The sequence below is a fragment of the Canis aureus genome, chromosome 20, assembly GCF_053574225.1.
Source record: "Canis aureus isolate CA01 chromosome 20, VMU_Caureus_v.1.0, whole genome shotgun sequence".
NCBI lineage: Eukaryota > Metazoa > Chordata > Mammalia > Carnivora > Canidae > Canis > Canis aureus.
Window position 1 is genome coordinate 32,247,401 of NC_135630.1, and position 27,263 is coordinate 32,274,663.

The following is a 27,263-nucleotide window of genomic DNA, read 5'->3' on the forward strand; positions in this document are numbered from 1 at the left end:
AAGAATGACCTGAGATGCAATTGGATTTTCTCTAATTAAAGGCCCAGCCATACCCTTCAGTGTAGTTCCCAATCAACACATGCTCACCAATTCATTATTCATTACAGGCAAAAAGATTGGGATCACTAGAACTCTAAGAAAACCCTTTAATCAAAGTGAGGGAGATCAAATGACATAACAGAAAATAACTTGGGACAAAGTATGCAGAAATAAGCAGAACACAGGGACACCCCTACATTTACACATAAATAAGGAGACCAATATACTCAGAGGGATAAGGAAAGATAACTCTATTTTGAAACCTAATATTAATCTGCAAGAGCTAAGCTTCCCGTGTATAAAAAAATCCACTCAGTCCTCAAGAGAATCACTCTACCAATAACCAAGGCCCCCAACATCCATAACATGCCAAAGTAACCCCCACCGGCCCCAAGATAATGTGACCCCTTGCTGGAATGGAAGATGCAGATGAGTTTTCCTGTTCAGAGATGGAGAGCAACTCATGCTATGTGCATTTGACACTCATCGGTTTACAAAGTACCTCTAATGGAAAGACCCCACTGCTCAGCATAGCTAGAAATGATATGTTCAAAAACAAGGGCCCGACCCCCTCACCCCCACCCAGAATCAGTAGGGGGACAGTATCCTGGCTACCAATGCTCTACTTCCGATTCCTTTCCCTGGGCCTTTAATACCCTAACAATCCAATTTTTGAGAGTTAGAGATTAATTGTTGTGTGATTACTGCTTGCATGCACTTTCATGTCTCCACTGAGCCCACTGGATTTGCAAGGGCAGAAGCAACCTCACACCTTTCTCCAGTCATCTCTGCACACAAAGTTGCCAAGATCTGCACCGCAGCAGGGGCCTGGGAAGTGCTAGTCAATATGCTGATTGGTTCTTTCTCACTCCTTTTCCAACCTCACCTGGGTCAGCCTGCTGGGTTAGTGACTGCTGGGCTTTGCTGTGACTATGAATAACAGGAGACCTGATTGTTCAGCTGGCATCCAAAGCTCTGAGCCTAGTTCCTCCAAACTATTCAAAACCTCTCAACTAAGCATGGTGCAGAGTGACTAATTGCTCAGTGTTGTCCAGGATTGTTTCAGTTCTAGCACTGATAATTCCTTGTCCTTGGAAACCCCCCAGTCTCCCACAGATTGGAATGGTTGTTCACCCTAGCATGGATTATAAAATCAGGAATACTGACGCAGGAGTTTTCCTCCTGCCCTGAGAACAGACTTTCTATCTGTAATACACTAGCCAAGAGGAGTGTATTGTAAAATGCATATGGAGAACAGACACGGCACAAAGGCATGTGCTGTGACATGGGAGTGATAGGAATACAGATAACAAAAAGTTCTCACATTGAAAGACCACAGTCTTCCCCCAGGAAAACAGATACATACACATATAAGAAATACAAGTCAGGGGAATGGTGAGCTACTCAGGATGGGGAGAGATGTCCCATGTAGAAGCGGACTAATACAGAAATCACCACCACACACCACACTAATACAGAAATTTGAAGGGTCCAAACTAGACTTCCCAATACAATCTGTTCTGTGGCTCTTCGCCCTGTCCTTGATAAGAGGGATTTCATAAATACAGAAGCAGTTGAGCAGGTCTGGAGTGCTGGTTAAAGGAAGCGTGTAACGTATCAGCGTTATAATCCACTGTAAGGCCTGCCTTAGGTTAGTAAACATGAGCTCAGGCCTGCCCATAACTGACAGATTTCCCTCTGCAATGACTGACCAAAGCTGCAACTTAATCCTATTCTCTTACATCCCTTTTAGTCCACCTTATACCTTTCTAACCAACTACCCAGGGAATTACCCAAGTGTCCCAATTTCTACTTCATAAACTTCCCCGGCACATGCTCCCAAGTCTAATTGCGATCCTTTGGTCCAGGCTCTTGTCCTTTCCTACTCAAAGGACAGTATTAGCATAACTTGCACACCCCCTCTCTTTTCTCCATCCTACGTGTTACCCTTAAAAGAGCGTTACACTAGTAGCTCTGACAATGGGAGTTCCCCTAAGTGGCTTCTGCCATTTATATAATGAAGTCTGAACATCTCAGCAGAACATAGGTCTTCTGAACCTTCTTATTCACCTTACTGCACCCTACTCCTCATCATGAAGGAGAACATCTGAAGATGGCCTATTTATTGTTGCTAGCACCCTCTCTTATTTGGTTTACACCAGTCCTTCCAAGAATGCTCTCCATCTATTGAGACCACCTCTGTGCTTCAACACTAGTGTCAGGGCGATCTCTTCCTTGACAATACTCTGAATCATCCTGGCTGGAAATGGTCTCTCCCTCAAGAATCCTAGAAACATGTATCAAAATAACACATATTTTAATCATTAAATAAGGATCCTATCTGCATAATTTGTGTTTTATCATTTGGGTAACAATGATCCCTAAGCTATACCTTGTTAAAGTAGTCTCAGTTTGATTTAAAATCTTGCCTTATACATATTGGGTGCTCAAAAGCTGTTCATTGAATTAATTACCCACAAGGAATACTCGAGAGTAATCTTCCCAATTCCAAACATTTATATAATGTTAACCTTTTAATAATGGAATGGCCTATGCAAAGCTTATTATCTATATTAGTATTTTGGAAAAAGCAAGGAAATAGATGGGAAAGCTAAATCACATAGCCAAGTGTTGGTAGATTAGAAAAGGCAATGATTCATCTTAAGGGATCAACTTAAGCCAGAAATTTTCTAGGTAGAAAGATTTATGTATTTATCCTTTCCTCTGGAAAGCAGGCAATGTGACTCTTTCTTAAGCCAAAGGTAGAGATCATTAGTATATTAGCTACAGATGTCAAGTCCTGCCACTGATCACTTGGGAATAATCCTTGTGGAAGTGAAATGGAAAGAAAATGCAGGGATTCAGATCAAATCCCTCCTAGAATACCATGCATAAGTGGAAATGAACTTCATGCCGTATTAACCTGTTTTAATACTTATTGTTAATAGCATCTTCTGAAAATAAAGCCCCAGTAGACTGAGTAACCAGTGGCCACATGACATTCTTTGTACCTTGATTTTTCTCTCCATTTCATGGGGAAACATCTAGAATTCTAATGTGTGTTTGTTCTACTGTCCCAGCTTCTGAGCAGGTCGGTGCTTCCATGCCCACTAAGCTGGGGAGGGGTAACCGAAGGGCTGCTGGAGAGTTCATTACTCAGCTAGGATCCCATTCACTTCATTACCCTGTCAACACTGACATTTATAACATTGTCCCAGGTCCCTCAGGCCAACGGTAAACAAATCAATAGCAGTGCCATTGGCAAGGAAAAGAGATACCAGCTGAAGAAAATCAATAGGTAGGATGGCTGTATGATCTTATTAACAATAGCTGCTGTTTTGAAATACCACTGTGTGCCAGACACTTTACATGCATTACCTCTTATCTTCATCATCCGTCAATACAGCAAGTATTACCATTACTTTACAGATGAGGAAACTGAGCGCCAAAGTGGTGAAGTTAGTGGTGACACAGCTAGTAAGTGACTGTTGTTGGATTTAAGCCCCAATACTGTCAGATTCCAAACCCATTAATTGTCCACCCCACTGCCAGGCACCATTATAAGGAAAAACACAGTGTATAGAAAGCCCGGAGATCCTCATCTAAGATCAAACTATAGCTAATTGAGCTATATGGCATTGAGCCCATTAATCTGTAGTAGAATGATCTTTCATTTCTTAGAACTCTAATATTTATAATTATCCACTGTTTTTCCTTAACTAAATGTTATGGAGCATGCAGTATATACTTCCTGATATAGCAAGGAGGTAAAGCCATAAATAAGATGCAGGTCCAGTCTTTGGAACCCTATGATTCCCCTATTCTGTGAGTGGGAGAAGGGTAGACACTGTGACTGACATTTTTAAAAATCACACTGGATCCCATGCTTTTAAGATAGTTGATTCACCAACTATCACATGGTTAAAAATCCATCAGAGGCAGCTTTACTCTTGAAAATATACATGTAAATAATATCAGGTAGGCTTGTACTGGTTTAACTCTTTTATGATGTATTCATGAGAAACTAAGAATTAGCTATTGAGCATCAGTTAGAGTCAAGGTTATATAATACCTTATTCATTGATCCCCCTGAACAGGAAAGAAGAGTGAAATGCAAGTTTTGTTATATAAGGAGTGGATAGCCACCTTTTCCTTCCCTGGAAGACGTCCTTTATATCTGGAAGATATTAGAGTCTAGTGCAATTTTCAAAAGAAAAGGTGTTGGTTCAGATCAAGTGGCTTCTTACATCATCATCATCATCATCATTACTATTATTGCAAACATTTATTGAGCTTTTCTTATAGGTCAGTCATCATGCTAGTCACTTTATCTTCATTATAACTTAATCTTTCAAAGAGTAACAGGAAGTATAATAATGTATGCCTATCTCTAATGGAAAATAGTGAAGCTCAGGAAATTAAGTAATTTGCACAGGTCAGCTAGTTAGTGCTGGCATTATGATCAGAACTCAGGGCTGATTCCAAAGCCTGACTTATAATAAATATGCTGCTCTGTTCCCATGATTAAAACCTGGTCCTACATTCTACCTTTAAGCCCATTATAGCTAAAGACACAAGGCTTTAATTCATGAGTCCTCATCAGAAAATAAGGAAGTGTACATTGTCTGGAATATCTGTCATTCCTTAAAAAAAAAACAAATTATGACAGAACTGATCAGGAGCGTGGAACCCAGACTCATAGGGTCTGACTTTATTTTATTTTTTTAAGATTTTAGTTATTTATTCATGAGAGACAGGGAGAGAGAGAGAGGCAAAGACACAGGCAGAGAGAGAGAAACAGGCTCCAGGCAGGGAGCCCAATGTGGGACTGGATCCTGGGACTCCAGGATCACATCCTAAGCCGAAGGCAGACGGGCTTAATCGCTGAGCCCCCCAGGCATCCCAGGGTCTGACTTTAAATACCAAGTCTACCATTTGTTAAGTCAGTGGTATTGGGCAAGTCACTTAACCTCTGTGACTTAGTTTCCTCACCTATGAAATAGCAATATAACAGCACTGACCTTCCTGAGATGTTGGGAGAAAAATTTTAAAAAATGAGTTAACATAGGAACTTAGGTCTAACACAGAGCAGTATATTATTAAATAATAATACCACAAATAATTTCCACTCATTCTTATACTTTTAATATCAATATGCTATAAATATTATACAGGTATTATTATTATTTGATTAGTGAAGAAAACCTAGTACTTACCATAGCCTAAAAGAAATACTTCAAAACTTTGAAAAACTTTAATATTCCCAAACTTACCCTGATGACTTTCCTTTGAAAAATACTTTTAATTACTTTAGATAATTACTTTAAGAAGCATCTTTAGAATAGGGACCATTTGTTAAATATATTTTGTATGATAAAAATTGATTGAACTTGTATCAATAACAGTCATGTCATGATGCTTCTGGTAGACCACAGGAAACATCCTTTGCTATCAGAGGCAGGCAAAGATGTACAAAGTTTGACACTTCCTTGGAAGGGCCACCCTCTTTCATTTTTCAGAAATATTTTATTTATTTATTTGACAGAGAGGGGGGAGTAGAAAGAGAGAGAGAGAGAGAGAGAGAGATGAGGAGGGCAGAGGGAGAGGGAGAAGCAGGCTCTCTGCTGAGCAGGGAGCCTGATATGGGACTTGATTCCAGGACCCTGGGTTTCATGACCTGAGCTGGAGGCAAATGCTTAACAAATTGAGCCACTCAGGTGCCCTGTCATCCCTCTTTCAAGTAGATTAGAAATAGCTCTTCCCAGCTGAGGATAGTCCACATTTGGAAACAACATCTTAGATGCATTGTCTTCATTCATGTATTACCTACTAGTTTAGACAGAGCAAGTAAGTGATTATATTGAATGGTTAACTAAGGGGCATGCTGTTCAAAGTGTGCTTTCGCTTTAACAAAGAAGATGACTTTTGCAGAGCTGCACAGAGCAAAGAGTAGGTCTAGGCTCCTATTATGAAGTGATTCATTTCAAATACAAAATAAAATTGCATTTTAAATCAGAAGATAACACACATTCCGTCTGCATGAGATGAAACTAAATCATCTATTGAAATTCTCTATGGGGAACAAAGGCAGTTTGTTGTTTTTAAAAGAACAGGAGCAAATCCTTTATAACCCAATTGCAATTCAATGTTGGCTATCTTCAAAATATGAAGGACAAGGTATGTGTATTTAAGAAATTGGCATGGTTACTGCAAGCTGGTATTTCAGAATGCTTGCAAACACATCATTCACTTCATGAGAAGATCAGATTAGATTAATGAATCTGAAATATCTTATTACTCGAAAAACATATCATTGAAGAAATTTCTGGGCATAGTAGGAGACAATCACACATTATCAGAAGTCAGAAAAGGTTATGGTTTGGCAATCTTTTTATTTACTGAAGAATTAGGAATGAACAGAGACTAAGTAAACATTTTTTAAGAAACCTATGCTTTCAGAATGAATGAATGAATGAGTGAATGAATGAATGAATACTTTCTTCAAAGTGAAAACTTCCTCAAAGGAGTCCCTTGGAAAGCTATAAACTTGTCCCAAGGAAGATAACATGAATTTCTTAAAAGAGCATCTCTCAACTTCTATCTTTTCTATTGTGATACATATGGACTGTTGATGCTTACAAGCAGAATGCAGTCCCAAAATTATGAGCAACTTCTAGCCTGTCCTCTGTAACTGCATCCAGCTCTCTCTCCTGCTCAAAGAAGCAGAGTATGGGGGTGCCTGGGTGGCTTTGTCAGTTAGGCATCTGACTCTTGATTTCAGCTCAGGTCACAATCTCAGGGATCGTGAGATCCAGCCCTGCATCAGGCTCATGGACCACGCTTGAGACTTTTTTCTCCCTCTCCTTCTGCCCTTACCCCCTTCTCTCTCTTAATGATAATAATTAATAATAATAATAATAATAATAATAATAATAATAATGGAAGAAGAAGGAGGAAGAGAAGGGGAGGAGAAGAAGAGGAGGAGGAGAAATGCAACTGAGAAAATGCAGTGCCATTATTGGATTATTGTTGTTTTCCCTTCTCACAATCCATCTAACTTTCTAGGAGTACCTCAGTTTCCTTATTCTCAGTACATGGAAATTTTAAGAAATCAAAGGCTTTCTTTCTATCAGAGAGGCTGAAATTCTAGTATTTAAGCTTGGAGTTGCTGATTCCACCTTTGTTACTCTTAAAATTCTGCCTGAGAATGAAGCCCCCAGAAAGGTAGCAGAGTGATAAGTACAGCAAGAGGCAGAGAGATCGACAAACACTAAATCATGGTCACATTTGAGCTTCTGAATCCAGCTGTGCCTGAAGCAAAGCCTACGCTCTGAATGTTCCACTTTCACCAACTGTTATATTCTTTACTATCACCACTGTTTAAGTTGTTATGAGCTTGATATACCCTTGAAACAGCTTTGATGGTGAATTACACTCATGTCTTCGAGACCCATCCGGTTCAAAACTGCTCATTTAGAACACACTTGTGTGTCTCCTTGGAAGTTACTTTTACAGTTGCCTTTCCAGAGTCTTCAAACAAAACAAAACATTAGTTTTTTATGTTTCCACAATCTTAAGCTGCTTAAACTAACATTTATTGAGTGTGTTTTAAATAATAAATGCTTTTTATATAGTCTCATGTAATCCTTACACAGCTCTATGAGTTAAATGAATTAAGTAAGTTAAATGATCCTCATTTTACTGAGGAGGAACTACAGACAGATTGGACAACTTCCCCATGGTCACATGACAGCAATTGCAACAGAGAACCAAACATATGTCACTTTGTCCCTAAAAAGCTGAGCATCTTTCACTTTTTAATTTTGCTTCTAAGTTTAATATCAACTCTACCAGATTTGAATCATAAGGGATGCCCAACTCTGTACAAAATAAAAAAAAATCAGGGTGTATTCAGTCTTCTCAAATGAGTACTTTGAAGTACGCACCTTTCATTTTTATACATAGATCCTGCTGTGCTTTCTAAAAATGGCAGCCCTAACTCATCTTCTACAAGATGCTCGAGAAATAGTTTAACATAACAACAATCAGGGCATTCATTCAACAAGGCTCTGATGTTACTGAAGACACCTGTACAGTATGCTTGAAGTTCAAAACTGAGGGATTTGGAAGAATTCAAGAACCCTGCTTTATAGACACAAAACTCACTTCATTTTAATAGACCAAAAAAGCATCTACTAGTGCCCATGGCTAGCCTTGCAATTTCTAGATTAGCTGGGTTTTATGCAGGTTGAGAAGGTATCTTTCAATTTCTATATTGCTTCTTAAGACCAACTGAACTTTGAAGTTATGTCAGCAAACAGCCATCAGAGCACAAAAATAATGTCTCTGCCAGGTGTGAGCTATGGCCTTGCAAACTGGCAAGTAGGCAGGAACTACTCAATGCTGGCTGCGTATATAGACAACCCTGTAAGCACACCCTGAGTGCAAGTCTCATGCTAATATCTATTCAGTAACTGGTAGCTATGGTATAGGGCAGTGCTATGATTTTTTTCCACTTAAACTTTAACATGTTTCCATATTGTAAAAAGTAGCTACTTCCTGAATCTGTAGTACAGTTAAGAAGGTCTTCTCAGGAAAATCATCATCATCATCATCATCATCATCATCATCATCATCATCACCTTTAATTGTTAGTTTTACCAAAAATAGTTGTTCTTTTTTTTAATGTTATAATCAAATTTAATGATATATTCTGGCACAGTAAATTAGGGAAAACCAGGACCAGAAAAATATTAAACCAAAACCAAAACCAAAACAGGCATTTTCTCTTAAAAGTTTAAAAGGTTTTGAATTCCTAAATTTGTCTAAATGTCCATGCTCTCTTGCCCACCCAGGCCAAGTCAGACAGAGACTTAGAAACACCCGGAAAAGTCACACTATTTGAATCTAAAGAATGCACTTCTATGTTTTCTAAATAATTAAGAAGTTATTTTCTTTTTTAAAGGTTTTATTTATTTATTTGACAGGGAGAAAGCCAGAGAGCAGCAGAGGGAAGGGGGGAAAGCAGGCCCCTTCCTCCTCCCTCCTCTGCCCTCCCTTGAGCAGGGAGCCTAACCTGCGACTTGATCCAGGACCCTGGAGGCAGGATCTGAGCTAAAGAGCTACCCAAGCACCCTAAGAATAAAGTTATTTTACAGATGATATTGTCCAAAAGAGTGACTTGCCTAAACACATACTCTCTCTTTTTTCCTTTTAATGTTAATTTCTCTGAAAAACCATTGATACAATAGAACAAAGCTGAAAAATCTCCCTTAAAAGTCAGCATCAAGGCATCTGGATGGCTCAGTCAGTTAAACATCTGCCTTCAGCTCAGGCCATGATCCCAGAATCCCGGCATTGAGCCCTGCCTGCATCCTGCTCCCTGTTCAGCGGGGAGTCCCCTTCTCCCTCTGCCCATCACCTGGCTTCTCTCTCTCTCTCTCTTTCAAATAAATAAATAAATAAAGGAAAAAGCCTATCAATGTCCCATGATACCAGAGTGAACACCCACAATCCAGTTTTTAATGACAATGATTATATGTTACTTTCATAGACCAGTCCCTGCATCAAGGGAATTCTCAGGAAAGAAAGTGTTATACTCATCATGACATATTATATATGTATATAATATATCATATATTATGGAACATTATGGCTGGTACAGACTATGTACTAAGTCACTGTCCTCTATAAAGGTGAACTGGCCCTTCCTCTTACAGAAAGAAAATGAAAAACAAACAGAAAAACAAACAACTTTTTCTCATATCACAGTGAAATGCTTTTAACGATGCTGAAGAAAACTGAGGGAATATATTTATTACACTTGTTTGTCCTGGCCTGGGTATCTACTATAACAAAATGTTTGTACATCCTTGATTTAGAGCATAAAGAAGAAGAGTGATTTGACATGCTGAGAATTTCTGAGAATTAACACATGGATACATGTGAATTGTACATATGATCTAGATACATTCACACATAAGAACTAATAAATTACATACGAACAGGAAACACATCAAATAAGATACTTTAAAAGAAATATACTGAGTAATATTCCATTGTATACATATATTATTCAGCCATTAAAAAGGACAAATACCCACCATTTGCTTTGACTTGGATGGAACTGGAGGGTATTATGCTGAGTGAAATAAGTCAATCGGAGAAGGACAAACATTATATGGTCTCATTCATTTGGGGAATATAAAAAATAGTGAAATGGAATAAAGGTGAAAGGAGAAAAGATGAGTGGGAAATATCAAAAAGGGAGACAGAACATGAAAGACTCCTAACTCTGAGAAACGAACTGGGGGTGGTGGAAGGGGAGGTGGGCGGGGGGTGGGGGTGACTGGGTGATGGGCACTGAGGGGGGCACTTGATGGGATGAGCACTGGGTGTTATTCTATATGTTGGGAAATTGAACACCAATAAAAAATAAATTTATAAAAAAAGAAAAAAATAATAATTAAAAAAATAAAATAAATACACTAACAGACACAAAATGATAAAACTGCAAAGAACCAAAATAAAAAATAAGACCTTAAAAGTAGCTTGTGGGTGTTGAGGGTGGGAAAGGCCAGAGCACTTTCAAAGTCAGACAGCCAGCCAACTTTTCAACAGTAAGAGCAAAAGAAGACTACAGTGATTGGGGAGGGTTTAAAACTAGCCCCCCCCAGCAGTGCAAAAGTCCTGTAGCATTTGTGATTCTCATTAAGCACTGAGTTTAGCCAGTTTCAAACTGAATTGTAACATCAGTGGATGCAGAATTGGGTACAGATGTGGATAACAGGTCCTTATGAGCTAGTGTGAGCTGGCTCCATCACATACCTGAACAATTCTCTCAATATTAGAGGGAAAATACCCTTTATTATTGGATTGTATGTCTAGCAAAATTATCTTCCAATAATAAAGGTGAAATGAAGTCTTTTATCAGATGAAGAGACACTTAAACAACAGAAACTCATAAGGATTTATGTCAGAAAGAAGGAAATCTAACTTTTTAGTAAATAGAAAGTTATGATGTATATGAAGGAATGAGGAACAAATGGATTAGTGACTCCATTGGTAAGTAAAAAATAATAGCTCCCGGGCACCTAAGTGGCTCTGTACTTAAGTGTTGGACCCTTGATATCTGCCTAGGTCATGATATTGGGAGTATGAGATGCAGCCCATGTTGGGCTTCGTGCTCAGCTTTATGTCTGCCTGGGATTCTCTCCCTCCCTCTCCCTCTGCCCCTCCCTAACCCTGCTTGCACTCTTCCTTTTTAAAAAATAAAATATAATAATAATAATAATAATAATAATAATAACAATAATAATAGTGCCTACATAAAATAATTATTATTAATAAGAGGGGATTGAAATAAGAAAAAAAAACTCACAAAATTCAATCTAGAGGTTGGTCAATGATGACTGGATCATTCAATTGCCATTTTGGAAGCCAGACCTGATGGCAGCTGGGTTTCTGGACATGCATTATATTCTGGAAATTAAATAAATTTTTGCATCTGGAAGTCTGCGGTAAGAAATGAGTCATTTTTATGCCTTTTGAGCTGTTTCTGGCAAGGAAAATCATGGTAACATGAAGTGTCTTCTGCCATCACTTTTCAGAGATCTTTTTCTGCCTCCTGGGGAGGAACACTATGTATTGGGGCCTCAGTGACTTCTGGACTCTAGCTTCTCATCAGTGATGGCCTCAGAGCTAATAGCTCCCCATAAATCCCCTCAGAACTACTGAAGAGCATTCCAAAAGACTGCAACAAGAATCTACCAGTATTGGAAGAGGTGCCACAATTTTGCAAGCAACTCATTTCCAGTGTTATATGCATTCTTGCTTAAAATGCCTAAAAAGTTGAATGAATAGAAAATAAGGAAGCAAAAACAAATCCAACCATACAAGCAACCCAACAATGTAGAGAAGCTTACAGTAGCCAATTTATAACACAAAGATGGCCAGATAGGATAAAGTGCAAAATTCGGCCATATGTTCTTCACAAGATCACACACAGGCTTAAAGAAAAAGAAAAATTAAGAATATGCTTACCATAGGGTGCCTGGGTGGCTCAGTCAGTTAAACATCAGATTCTTGATTTAGGCTCAAGTCATGATCTCAGGGTCCTGAGATCAAGCCTTGCATAGAGCTCTGCCCTCAGTGGGGAGTCTGCTTGAGATTCTTTCCCTTTCCCTCTGCCCCTCCCCCGCTCATGTTCTCTCTTTCTCTCTCAAATAAATAAATAAATAAATAAATAAATAAATAAATAAATGTATTTTTTAAAATACACTTACTGTGATGAGCACTGAACAATGCATAGAATTGCTGAATGATTATATAGTACACTTAAAGGGATATAATACTATATGTTCATTTTACTTGAATTTTTAAAAAATAAGAAAGAAAAAAGGGAAGAAAAATTGAAAGGAAATATATGGGAAAATACTAACTAAAGCAAAAAGAAATCAGACTTATTAATAATAGACAAAAGAGACTTAACCCCAAGAAGAAATTAAGTTTTAAAAAGACCACTTCAGTATGAAAAAAAAATGTTCAATTTATCAAGATACACAAATTTCAATCCTGTGTGCACCTAATAAAGACCTTTATTGTATACAAGATGAAAATTCACAGAACTTCCAGTAGAAAAAACAAAATCCACTATTATAGGAGATTTCAATCCTCTTTCAGTTGGTGATGAATTAATAAAGAGATTAAGCATCTGAACTATCCAATAATTGGGTAGCTCAAATCCTTAATTTCTTTGACTAAAAATTTAGAAAATTTCAGCAAAAAATTCAAGAAACATTTAAAATTAATTAATTAGAAAGTAAGTAAACATTAATGATTTTACTTAATTTCTTTGTTACTGTGCCTCATTGAGACTTCTATAAAGTAGATATAAACGCCAGCTCCCAACAATGCCACATGTGTCTCAGCAAGTCCTACACCAGAAACCCTGGTTTTAGATCTTGCATGTTATAGGAACAAGAACCTCCAGATCTGAATCACTAACCAGCCCAAATGGAAATTATTTCTTCATTTATTTCAATAAAGCCCACTGGAAAAGAACGGACAAGAACAACAAACCTCTGACTTTGCCCAAGGTGAGTGACCGTATGGCCCTGAATTCAACTTCTGAGGAGAAGTTATAACTGAGTCTCAGTTGATGATCTACCTGCAGAAGAAGAGAAAACAAAGGTGCATCAGCAGAGATCTGCCAGTAAAGGGCATAAAACCCTCCCATAAAGAAAGAGCTTGGAAACACACACAGAGCAGACCCCTCTTTGAGACTTTCTCTCTGGAGAGATGAGAAATGTCTTGCTAATTCTCCCACAATGCACATAAAATACCCCTTTCTTCCCCTTGGTTAAATAAAGGCTTTCATACAAGGCTTCTCCCTGGGAAATTCTGTACAGCTTTTGACAGGTACTTATCTCCCCACTGAGATTTTCTCCCCAAGTTCTTTGCTGCAAACAAGCAAACAAATGAAGCCTTCTTGGGACCACACTGTGCAGGATTGACATTGAATGGAAAACACACATTCATTCCCCATTGCCCCCTTTTCCCATTTGGCCTCCGACACCTCCTTTGCTGCAATAATTCTGATCTGGCCTCATTCGGGTGTGGACTAGGGAATTTTGCTGAGCAAATATTTCAGTTTGGCAAAAAGTTGGACCCTGGGGAGGAGAGGCTAGCTGAACAGTTGCCACTAACATAAACACCTGATAAGCCCCCCTCACAGGGGTGAGCAAAAGCCCCCACTGGGATTCTTTAGAACTTTATTTCCAGAATAATCCTTTAGGGCACCCTCCTTTCGGGGTACCAAATCCCCTCTCTATCCCCTTCTGCACCCCCTCCTCATTCCAAGGCAGTGTTATCCATCCATTCCCAGCCTTTTGGTCTAGTCAAATCTGCAATTTCTTTCTTTTCTTTTTTTTTTTTTTTTTTTTTTTTTTGGATTGCAATTTCTTCTAGACTCTATACTGAACATTTATGTGATATTATCCCTAGGTAGGATCCCTGTTATCTCACAGTTTCACTTGGAAGAAAAGGAGTTTAAGATCTCTTAGAACTAAAAAAAAAAAAAAAAAAAAAATCTCTTAGAACTGTGTGCCAAACCTCCCCGCCCCTTGGGGAGCAACTAGTCCAGGACTGACACCTAATTCTCCCAGATCTCCGGTCCCTCCACACCCAGTTCTGCTCACATTAACTGTCCTCTAGAATCCTCATTTTGTAGTGGTCTCTGCTGTGAGAGAAGTCACCAGCTATGACTTGTACATGATTAGAAGCTTTACTACTATTTCATTTATTAAATTAGAGTGGACTAATATTTGCTATTTATTGAACACTTGGTATGTGTGAGACATCACATTTCAAAATATATGCCTCTCCAAAATACTGTGAAATAGGTATTATTGCCCCTGTTTTACAACTGAGGAACTGATATCCTAGAGATCAATAACTTGGCCAAGGCCAGACAGTGCCACAAAGCAGTGTCCCATTGTCATGTGGCCCACTCATCACTCCTTACGGCGTTTGCTTTACTTGTCCACACCTCTCTAGGTATCTGAGCAACTTGTAGACAATCATTATATGTTTTCACTTCTAGATTTCAACAAAACTCATCAGCAAACATCTAAGAATCTACTATGCGCCAAACACTGTTCTAAGTGCTCTAGGAATCCACGTCCTCCAGGAAGCTTTCTATGATGTCTTGGTTAGATCAGTTGACACTCTTTTGTATTCTCATGGTGGCTTTTTCTCTGCCCGTAAGTTTGAATTTAAAGTGTTGCATTATAATGATCTACTTCCCTCTCTCTTTTTCCTTCCTCCTCTCTCCCTCCCACCCTTACTAAACTATGGCCTCTTTGAGAATTCAGACATCTTTTCAATATATGTTTTCCATAGGATCTACTACAGAAACTGGCAGAGTAACTCCTGACACAAGTTTGTTGAGTGTATTGATTCACTTTCTATCTTGGGGCTATGGGGACAGAGATGGTCACACTACCAGGATGCCTCTCACTGCCCGGTAACCCTTACATCTTTAGGTACAGCATAGGGTTTTTGGTCCCCATGGTCTCCATTTACCAAACTCAAGAGATCAGATTCAATCCTTTCCCTGAAGGAGTTTTCTTCCTACCCTACTTCAAAGCTCTCTCTTGCCTCTTCTACTCTCTAAAACTGCCCCTTCCAGCAGGAGCAGGGGCCTCCTCTCATGCGCTCTTGTCCAGATTGGAGAGGAGGCTGAAATGAGTGGGAATTTCCTGCAGAGTGGAGAACAGTAGAAGAATTCTTAGAGCTCAGGCAGCCCGGGTGGCTCAGCAGTTTAGCACCACCTTCAGCCCAGGGCCTGATCCTGGAGACCCGGGATCGAGTCCTATGTCAGGCTCCCTGCATGGAGCCTGCTTCTCCCTATGCCTGTGTCTCTGCCTCTCTCTGTCTCTCTGTGTTTCTCATGAATGAATAAATAAATAAATAAATCTTAAAAAAAAAGAATTCTTAGAACTAAAGGTTGAGCTGAGATTCCCCTACCTTCTGCTGGTCATCTGCCACCCAGGGTCCACTGGATCAGCTTCCTATACAAGTTGCTCCTGAACCTTGATTGGTCCATGCTTACATGTTACATGTGGGAGAACTTACTGTTCAAATACATGAGTTATCCCTATCCTGCTGTTCTATTTTGTGGGAACTTACCTGGTCTTTAGTACTTAAATTAGATGACCAGTGAAATACAGAAGGAAGTAAATGCCACTCAATTGGGGAGTTTTTAGAAAAAGATGAGTATTTGTAAAGGTTTGGAGAGGAAAGAAAGATGACTCAAAGGATACCTAAGGCTGGACCATGGAAATTGGGGAATGGGGTTGAGCCCCAACATGGAACATGGGTACCTGAGTGCTAGTACTGGTTCAGGCGCTGGATTACCAATTTGAAAAAAAAAAAAAAAAAAAAAAACTTAGCAAATTCATAGAACAAAAGCATATATACACAAAAGAGGGGTGTACCAGAGGTCTTTATTTTTAGGCTTTAAACATTTTTAATATGGGTTATTGCAATCACTGAGATTTTCAACAGGAAATACACTATTTTGCCAGATTTCCTTTTATTATTTTATGTTTAGTATTGCTTTTGTTTTACTTATTTTATGGTTTAGTATTGCTTTAATTATAATTGGTGGGGTGGTAAGGGGTGAAGTACTATCTGTAGTCCTTTGTAATTGCTGGATATCTAGTTTGTAATTTGGCCTACAGAAGCTTTGTTGATCTCAGAATCTAGGATGCCCAGTTTTCTTGTCAAGTTGTTAAATGGGATAGAAAAAGAAGAAAATGGGACAAACCTTTTTTTCAGTAAGTCCTACATGCTAGGCCTCATGCTTGGTCTTTTAGCTATGTTCTTTCATATAATCTTTATGAAAATTGACTGAGCTCAGTTTGCATTTGCACCCCCCTCTTCTTTAATAAAGCAGTAGACTGAAGCTTAGAACAGTAAGTAGTGGTCTAAGATCACATAATGTAAGTGGTTGAACAGGGATTCACACTCAAGTCATATAGGGATGCCTCTCTTGACCTCAGGATCTTCATCTCTCAAAGGAAAAAAGTAATTACTTTGTTTCAAAAGTGCTTAGCACCTCCTTCTTTACAGCTTGTTGAGTTGGCATTTTGGTAAATTGGCTTAATCTGTTTAATGTCATGAATGCATTTTAAATAGGAACAATGAAATTCACCTCCACCACTGAAGCATTTTAGGGGGCACCTGTACCTTGAAACACTAACCAAATTACAATTCTTAAATCATCGCTAGGAGTACTTGCTGCTGGTTGCAGGCTCAGTCCCCATGATCTTCATAGCATCACAAAGAAAGAAGGAGGAAAAGCAGCTCAAGGTCTAGGGGTTAGAAGGGAATTTGTTTTTAAGTACTACATGCCTCTAGTTGGTTGAGTAGAGTGATGCCCACCCGGCCTCTCTAACCACTTCTGAGTAAGGCCTACACTCTGCTTCAGCCTAAGGGTAGGACTGGAGATGTAGTAGTTGCCTACCCTTTTCTGTTTTTACTGAACTTTGTTCTAAGCAGGAGGAAGAAGAGATCTAGATAGGATAAGAGGGGTGGGGGTATCTGGGAGGCAGGTGTGTTGTGTTACTGTGTCAATAAACTGATTTAAAATTACATATAAAAAAAAGTCTCTGGCTCTAGGTTTTTCTGCTCCTTCAGTGTTTTGGAAATATCTTTTCAACCAATATGTGCTTATCACTGAGTATTAAATTGATTGGAAATCTTTTGATAGAAAAGAGAAGGAAATACTTATTGTTCTCTCCCTGACCTGTTTGTGTCTTTCATTTATGGAAAAGAATACAGGAAATATTAAGAAGGAAAACTGAATCATACATATGCATGCCTACTAGAATGCGTCCTGCATGTCCCATCAGCACCTCAGTCAAAAGTCATTGAGATTTTGAGAAGTCATCATTCCCATACCTTTCCTCCCTCAATCTTTCCCCAACCTAAACTTTCTCCAAAGATGTGTGCCCTTATTTCAAGAGTAAATTCTAGAGGTGAGCTCATTAAATTATAATCACTCAGGGATTGATTTTGTACCATACACTTGACAATTATTCCTGAACTCCCACTCAGTCAAGAAAAAAAAACTAGTAGACAACCGTTGACTTCTCCCATAGCCCATATCCAAAAGGTGGATGTTGCTTCTATGACATTTAACATCTTCATCTCCATGGTTCCCCCACTGTACTAATTGAAGTCCCCATGATTTCTTTCTGACCAGCCTCTGTCTTATGTCTTATCACTCCCAAACGTGTATTTCTATGCAGTAATCTCAGTAAATCCCTGAAAATGAAAATCTAACCATGCTACTACTTCCCCTGCCTAAAATCCAATGGTTTCCCTTCACTTCTTCACAGGGCGAATTTGATCTCCTCCACATAGTACAATAAATCCTCTAGAATTCATTCATTTCCTTCATAAATATTAATTGAATACTTGCTGTATGTTAGGCACTGCTTGATAAGGTGAGGATTCTATGGTAATGAAAATAGAGAAAAATCCCTGTCCTCTAGAGGAAAGAGAGAGGACAAAAAAAAATTAGATAAATAATTAAATTATATTGAAAGTTAGATTGTGCATAAGCATTGTAGGGTGGAAGTCAAAGGGCTAGGTCGCTGTACGAAACAAGATGATCAAAAATTGTCTCATTGAGAATAACATTTTGAGTAAACCTTGGGGAGAAGTGCAAGTACAGGGCACCTAGGTGGCTAATCAGTTAAGCCCTGGGCTCAGATCATGATCCCAGGGTCCTGGGATCAATTCCAGCATAGGCCTCCCTGCTTAGTGGGGAGTCTGCTTTTCCCTCTGCCTCTCCCTCTGCTTATGCTCTTTCTCAAATAAATAAATAAATAAAAATTTTAAGTGCAAGTTCAATTAGGAATGTAGATATATGGATATATATGCATTCTAGGCAAAGCATATTCAAGTACATTCAAGAGCCTCGAAAACAAGAAGGCCAGAGTGGCATGAATGGAGTCAAAGAAAGTACTGATATATGAGAAGTAATATGAGAATGGAGCAGCAGATGCTGGGTCATAGAGATCTCCTAAGTCTCTGCAAGGTCTTTAGCTTTTATTCTACATGAGAAAGAAAATCATCAAGGTGTTCAGATGGAAGAGCTCCACCATCTGATTTATGTTTTTTTTTTTTTAAGATTTTATTTATTTATTCATGAGAGACAGAGAGAGAGAGAGAGAGAGAGAGAGAGGCAGAGACAGAGGCAGAGGCAGAGGCAGAGGGAGAAGCAGGCTCCATGCAGGGAGCCCAATGTGGGGCTCGATTCTGGGACTCCAAGATCACGTCCTGGGCCGAAGGCAGATGCTCAGCCGCTGAGCCACCCAGGCATCCCTGATTTATGTTTTAATAGGATCTCTATGGCTAATGTGTAGAGAACAGGCTGTAGGGGAACAAAAAGTGAAGCAGAGATCTGTCGATTAAGATGCAATTTCAAACTGTAACAATCCAAGGATGAGATGAAGGTGGCTGGGGCAGGGTAGAAGTTCAACAGGATGTTGCACATGAGAGAAGAGTGATATCAGAGATAACACCATAGTGTTTAGACTGAGAATTTGCAAGAATGGAGCTGTCTTTAACTGAGATGTGGAAGATTATGGATATAAGGTGTGTTTGGGGAAAGATTCTCAGTAGCTCAGTGCAAAATATGTAATGTTTAAGATGCCCAATAGACATTCAAAGAGATATACCATGTAGGCAATGAGAGATAGGTCTGGAATTCAGAGAATGCACTGGAGTTAGATGTACCTTTGGAATTAACTAATTAGCATTCCATGGCATTTAAAGATGTGAGTCTGAATCACATTAGACATGGAATGAGTATAAACTCAAAATAAAAGGAATGTGAAGATGAGTCCTGGGATGCTCTAGTTCAGATAATGACAAGAAGGTAACAAAAGAGATGCAGAAGAAACAGGTGAGAGTGGTATTCTACAAGTCAAATAAGAATGTGTCTCAAAAGCAGAGGTATCACTGTGTCAAATGCCAGTGAGAAGACAAGTAAGGAAAGGATTGCTAGATTCTTGAAGATCACTGGTGTCTTGAGAAGTATAATTTTACTCCAGCATAGTGACAAATCCTTCATTGGTGCAGGTTTAAGAAAAAGTAAGGGGAATTTGGAAAACCAAATATATAAACATTCCCAAGTACGTGGGCAATAAACTGAAAGAGAAAATGGGGCAGTATATGAAGTCATAAGAGAGAGGTTTCCTTCTCTGACCTAAAGAATGTTTTCTATCATGTTGTATTGTGTTGCGTTGTATTGTAGTTATGTTCCTAATGCATGAAATCCTTGTGTGTTTATGTTTTAGGAAGTCATTCAACCGAACTGGGGAATGTTGACAAGGGAGGGGAAGATCTAGATGCTGGAGTGATGTTCTTGAGTGGGGTATGAGACCAGGCCTACAACTGGTGTGTTCAGCCTTAGCTAGAAGCCCTGCCTGCTCATATTCATCAACATGAGGGAGACAGACTGCCCAGACACCAATGCAGGTGAGTGGGTTAATGTGGTGGTGAGAGAGTGTGCAGGTATTCTCTTCTGAATGCTACATTTATCACAAGAAGGAAGAAAACAAAGTCATCTTGTACAAGTGAAGATGGGGTTGTAATTGTTGGGCTATAAGGAGAAAGAAGGAGTTTAAAATTATCATCCAGGCGATCAAGAGAGTAATAGATTAAACACATAAGAACTGATTGTTGGTCAGATGAAGAGCTCACTTGAAGTCATGATTCTGAATAGGATGATCTGGACTCTGCCAATTCTCTGTTGTGATGTGCCCTCACCTGCTCCCTGTTGTCTATACCAAGACCCCTGGAATTCCAGAGTACCTGCCACCTGCTCTGCTCTTCTGGACATCTTTGCTTCTCACATGGACTAACCATCAGAGTATTTCTTTCTCTCTTCTTCACTTAGCCAATTCCTACTCACCTTAAAGACTCAGTTTATTCTTAACTTTCTCCAAGAAACAAATATTGAATGCCCTCCCCTGTGCTCCCATATCACCTGTGCACATTTCTACCCTAGCCCTCGCCAGTTTCTTATAATTTCCTCTTCAGCTGTGTGTCTTCCTTTTAGACTCCATTTCAAGATTATCAAACTTGATTAGGCTTCTGATCATCTGGTACCTCCCTTGCAAAAATGTCTTAAGTAATCTGATGTAATGCCCACAAATCTGCATTTCTAGCAAGGTCTCAGGTGATGTTGATGCTGGTAGAAAGTGGGGAACACACTGTAGTTCACTTTGTCTAGTTCTTCAAAGGCTGGAGTCAAGTGTACTTAATATATATCCCCGGAACTTGGATGCATACATGGATCAGAGTAGAAGCTCAGAAAATTTTGCTGAACAGTCAAAGCACATTTGGCTGAATGAGAAGAGAAGTAAGGTACCTGAATAGCAAGCTCTCTTCCTTCCCGGTTAATCTTCAAATGGTGCATCCTTCTGTTGGCAAAGTTCTCTGCATCAATATTGAAAACTTGGGTTTCTTCCTTGCTTAGCTGATAGCGAACCTGTAAGCTTCCTTGAAAAAATATATATTAGAAATTAGAATTAAACATAGGATTCATAAAATGCAAAAATTTGATAGAATTGTCTTTTAGTTGATCGTTACTATTTTCTAGGGTTTATTATTCAAGTTTTAAAAAGGTATTCACATATGCTATTACTATAGCATCTGGGTCCATATGGACTAAGTATAGGTGCAAAATCCTGTGTGTGCGTGTATGTGTGTGTGTGTGTGTGTGTGTGAGAGAGAGAGAGAGAGAGAGAGAGAGAGAGAGAGATCAGAAACCACAATGCCAGACTGGAAAATATAACAGCCACAGGTCTATTTTGTAATTGAATTGTGAAAACTTCGATAAAATAGAATCCTTTCCATTCTCTCTTTAATTCTTTCTACTTCCTAGAATTCCTTTTCTTCCTATTGCCTTTATGGCATTTCAGAATACATAATGCAAAATAAGATTATAAAATAATCTAAGCCAGATTAGAAGAAACATGTTTGGTCTACGAGACCAATACACAATAGAGTCAGCTGATATAAGAACAGCTAATGCTGGTTTTTCTGATTTGCTCTCTCTTTCTGGCTCTGACTGTTGCATATTCCCAAATATTGTTGCCCAATTATTATTATTTGGGTTTTTACCACCTAAATATAAATAATAGCTCTGTAGCAGTAGCATATTTAGTACTGAGAGGAGTTGAACCAGGATAGTGGTGGAAATATGTAGGTGTAGGGCAAGGGGACCTGGCCAAAGCCAGCCTATTTTAAGGAAACACCCATCATGTGCACTAGTGGGCTGTTGGGTAGCATGCTCTTCCAGATTCCTTCTAATTCTAAGAATCTTGGTGTTTTGATTTTCATTTCATTAATTTTATTATTCATGTCCTTCTTGACAATTGTCTACTCATAAAAGTGGAAAATATGAAGTAGAAACTGAAAATTAAAAAGTCTAAGTAATATCCAGTTAAAATCCTTAAGTTGGGCCTTAAAGATTCTTGCATCTCAATTATTCAAAAACATCATTTTGTTTTATTTTATTTAACCAGTTCCCACTTTTCCAGTCCTCTTACTCTACTGTCTTCTACACTGCCATTAGTGTATTGTAACACATATTTGGACATGTGACTCTCGCACTTAAAAAAATTCCAAGCCTCCTTAATACTACATGATATATTCCAACTTCTTAGCCTGATGTACAAAGCCATTTATTTATTTATTTATTTATTTATTTATTTATTTATTTATTTATTTATTTTTTACCTTTCCAATTTTATCATGTACATCTTACTCATATCTGAATCACACCTGAACACTCAGCATCTCCCCAAATAATGTTCCTCTTTACCACTGTGTGTATTTCTTTTCCTCTGCCTCCTCATCTGCCTGGCAACCTCCTCCTCATTCTTTAAAACCCATCTCCTATGAACCAGGTCTTCACTAACCCTTAAGTCTGACATAATCTTTTATTGTATTATGTTACCACTGTGCTCGCTTTTAGTAACAGACTCAATTTATCATGTTTATCTTGTCTTTTTTTTTTTCTTGAATTTAAGGTCCCCTAGGAGGGATAGCTGCTTATTCATCTTTGTGTCTACAAAGTATAACATGTGGTTTGCTATCGTAAATCTCCAGAAGACATTTGTTGAATAAAATATCTACTCTGGAGAATTTTATTACCACTCCACCAAAATTATAAGCTAAAAATTACTCACTGTGTGTCAGATACTAAATAAACAGTTACAATATTATAGTTCTATTTTTAAGAGTTTTATAACCTAGTTGAAAGCAAAGACAAAACCACAGATGCCTACTTTTAGACATTTGACCCTGTACTAAAGATATTCTTTCTTTCTTTCTTTCTTTCTTTCTTTCTTTCTTTCTTTCTTTCTTTCTTTCTTTCTTTCTTTTTCTTTCTTTCTTTCTCTTTCTTTCTTTTCTTTCTTCTTTCTTTCTTTTTCTTTCTTTTTCTTTCTTTCTCTTTCTTTCTTCTTTCTTTCTTTCTTTTTCTTTCTTTCTTTCTTTCTTTCTTTCTTTCTTTCTTTCTTTCTTTCTTTCTTCCTTCCTTCCTTCCTTCCTTCCTTCCTTCCTTCCTTCCTTCCTTCCTTCTTCCTTCCTTCCTTCCTTCCTTCCTTCCTTCCTTCCTTCCTTCCTTCCTTCTTCCTTCCTCCTTCCTTCCTTCCTTCCTTCCTTCCTTCCTTCCTTCCTTCCTTCCTTCCTTCCTTCCTTCCTTCCTTTTTTTCTCTTTTCTTTTTCTTTCCTTCTTTCTTTCAATTAGACTTCTCTTCTGTCTTCACTGCCCCCCTCAGTAGCAATACCCATCCACTGGTTGCTTATGTCAAAACTCCTTGTTTTGTTGGTTTCCTTTGCTAGTACCCCTACACACATAATGCATACCCAAGTCATCAGCAGCTATCTGGTCTCTACAAAGTAAATTCTGCATTCCAAGATTCTTTCTAGATCAACCACCACAACCTCATTCAATCCATCACCAACTCTCATGTGGACTATTGCAACACATCTGAAGTCCTCTCCCAGATTCTAGTCTTAACTCCTCTTATCCCATACCCATCCATTCTCTACATAGCAGTTGAAATACACTTGAAATTTTGGTTCCACTGATTAAAAGATTTTAATAACTCCTAAGTGCACTTAGAATAAAATCCAAATTATTTGCCATGGCCTTCAAGATGTTTTTGATCTTCTTCTACACCTCTTTGATCTTATTGCATTCCACATTTGCTCCTGCTCACTAAGCTCTGACCACTATTGACCTGCTTCATAATCCCCAATGTGACAAGTTCACTCCTGCATTAGAGTCTTACATTTAGTTTTCTCACCATCTGGAATGCTCCTCATACAGATCATTGCCAGAAAGTCTCTCCTCATTCATGGATCAGAAGTGATCCATGCAGTCATGCTTTTTATATCCATACAAACCTACCTCGGCACCTCCATGGAACAATGTTTTCCGAAACTGCTAGTCATGAATGATCAGTGCATCATGGAATCAATATCAGAATTTGGTATTTGCTATTACTAATAATTACAACCCCTCCATAACTGCAAGGAAAGTGTCTCACTCCCTGAATACAACCTCCTCCCTTTCTGGCTCCCTTCTTTTAACGCCTGGATTCCCCAAATCCCTAGTGTAAGAAGCAATCTCACCAACTACTTGATGTTTCTCAACCCCTTCATATCCTCTTTTTTCTCCTGACCTAGCTCAAACTGCCTGTAAATCATCCTCCTTCACAGGGTCTTAATTCCCTTGGCCACTCTTTACTGAATGGACATATTTGTTTCGCAGAACTGTAACTACTAAAATGCAACCTACACAGTCTCTACTCCTGCCAGGTTTAGCTGGCAGAAGACAATACAAACCATGTATACTGCTGGTAGGCCACTTCAGATTTGTCCACAACTTCAAGTGGGTCTTTCTTGCATCATCTCTGTCTCAGTGCACTTGATGGGTTAGACAGTTCTTTAATGTCTTCTCTTCTGTCCTCTGGCCCCCAACTCTGCCTTCTTCCCAACTTTCAGCTGATGCCTCCCATCCTCCAACAAAATTGAAGCAACCAGAAAAGAACTCCCACAACCTCCTGCTACCATATTTACTAAACTATCACTTTCTAAACCCGTATGTTCTACTTTTTTTCTTTACTTTGATAAACTGTCCACGATCTCACCTAATATCATTTTATGCATTCCTTTTCATCCTTCTCATGTACTTCAAGACATCAGTCAGGAAACATCCCCCTTCCTTTACAATTTTTTTGTTTCATCCTCTGTATTACATTTCCATTAGCATTTTTCCTATCTTAAAGGGGGAAAAATGAAAAGAAAAGAAAACTCTTCAACCTTCTTAACCGTAGCTATTGCTATATTTCTCTGTTCTCTTCTGGTCTATGATAAAACTCCTGAGGTTTTATCTATATTTCCTATGTCCAATTCCTCTCTTTCATCTACTTTTAAAATCCTTCCAGTAGGATTTTAGCTCTAGGTCTCTACCAAAAACTTCTATTGGTAAAGTCATCAATGACCTTCAAGTTGCTAAACCAAATTTCCACTCAAAATCCCCATCTTAAGTCTCTTTAACATTCTATACAGTCACTCTCTTTTCTGTAAAATTCTTCGCTTAGCTTCTAGAACATTCTCTCTCCTGCTTTCCTTCCTTCTTAATTGGCCCATCCTTCTGCATGACTAGTTCCTCTATTTCTCCTTGCCCTCTTGATGTTGAAGTCCGAGGGCTCAGTCTATGGACTTTTCTCTATCAACTCTTACTCTCTTGACCATCTCATCCAGTATTATGGTTTCACTATTATCTTTTTGGTTTCCTAGAATTGCTGTTACACATAATTCTGGAAGTTAGAAGTTTGAAATCAAAGTGTCAGCATTTCCACAGGGGAAAATCTTTCCTGCCTCTTCCTAGTTTCTGCTGGGATCTGACAATCTTTGGTTTTCCTTGGTTTATAGTTGCATCATTTCAATCTCTGCCTCTACTGTCATGTCACATGTCCTGCTCTCTGCATGTATCCATGTGTCTCTAAGTCTGTGTATCAACATCTCTTCTCCTTATAAAGACACCAGTAATTTGATTTAGGATCCACTATAATCCAGCATGACTTTATCTTAACCAATTAGTTGTGGTAAGACACTGTTTCTACATAAAATCAAATTCTGAAGTTCTTAGGTGAATTTGGAGGGACACTACTGAAAGCAGTACATTACCTAAATGTAGATCAATTCCAAATTTATATCTCCATATTGATCTTCTCCCCATACCTGCAGTCTCCTCTATACAATTATCTTCTCAACATCTCTACCTGAATGCCTAATAACTTCAAACATTAATATGCCTGAATTTATGATCCTCTTTTCTAAATCATTCCTTCCATAACTTCTCACCTTAAGTACTAGTAAGCCTATACTTCCAGATGATTGACCAAAAATCTTAGAATCACCCCTGATGTCTCTTTGTTTCATACCCTATTTCCAGTAGGGTATGGCATACTTTTATACACCCTTACTCCAAAATATGTCCTTACTCCAACTATTTCTTTACCTCCCACCAGTTCTATTACTGCCACCCTCATCCAAACAGCCAGCATTTCTCACCCAGATTATTTCAATAGCCTCCTAATTATGCCTTTTCTAGCTTTAGCCCCTTATAAAGGATTCTTACCAGAGCATGTAAAACAATCCTGTTATAAACAAATCAGATGTGTAAATCATATAAATCAGTATCAATCAGATCTACTACTCCCCTGCTCAAAGCTCTTTAATAACTCCCCATCTTACCCAGAGTAGAAGGAGATACCTTTGTTGTGATTATAGGGTCCTAAGGCTTTCATTACTTCTTTTTCCTCATCATCTACTCCATTTTGCCTTCTCACTGGGGTCCAGTCACAATGCTTCTCTTAATAGTTCTTAAACAACAATCATACAACTGTCTCAGACTTTGTATTCCCTGTTTTCTTTGCCTGGAATGCTCTTCTCTGGATATATACATGGATCCCCAACAAACAATCCCCCATCCCACAAATCCTCCAAATTTCTGCTCAAATACCACCTGCTTAAAGAGTTCTCTGATAGTCATGTTGAAAACTGTGAGAACTTCACCTTACTTATACATATTCCTGACCTCTTTACTCTGCTTCCCCCCCAACAGAACTCATAACCTTGTAACATTTTCCTTATTGTTACATTTATTATTTATTGTCTATCTCCCTGTACTAGAATGTAAGTTGCATAAAGGCAGAGTTAATAAAATGGAAGAGTCTAGAACAGAAGATATGAATATGATTCAGTATACTTACGGGAAATATTGTTTCAGTCACACAAAATCATAAACTCATTCTGAGTCACTAGGTAAAAATATTCCTTACAGATATTTTAGTCAGACATTGTAGAAATGTCTGGTTTTTCAAATAACTGGTTTTTACAGTACTTATCACCATTCTGTTCTTTTCTTAAGTCATACATTTTTAAACTCGTTCAGTAATTTTCATCATTCATTTAATTATAAGCTCCATGATAACAGAAATTTATCTGTATTTTTTCCCAAGGTATTCTCAGTGTTGAGAAAAAAATGTCTAGCATATAATAAGGAGGAAGGAAGGCATTAAATATTCACTGATTTTTTTTTAATAGGCTGAATGAGTGGA

The 27,263-nt window shown here is 38.5% G+C and overlaps 1 protein-coding gene across 1 annotated transcript in view; it reads right to left on the minus strand.

Moving 5' to 3' along the window:
* CNTNAP5 (contactin associated protein family member 5) overlaps positions 1 to 27,263 on the minus strand; it is a 796,713-nt gene that overhangs the window by 31,649 nt on the left and 737,801 nt on the right. Inside the window, exons 20-21 of the mRNA XM_077861335.1 lie at positions 20,990 to 21,120; positions 13,120 to 13,207 (exon numbers count right to left, since the gene is read on the minus strand). Of these exons, the coding sequence (XP_077717461.1) occupies positions 13,120 to 13,207; positions 20,990 to 21,120 (219 nt within the window). The remainder of the gene's footprint in view (positions 1 to 13,119; positions 13,208 to 20,989; positions 21,121 to 27,263) is intronic.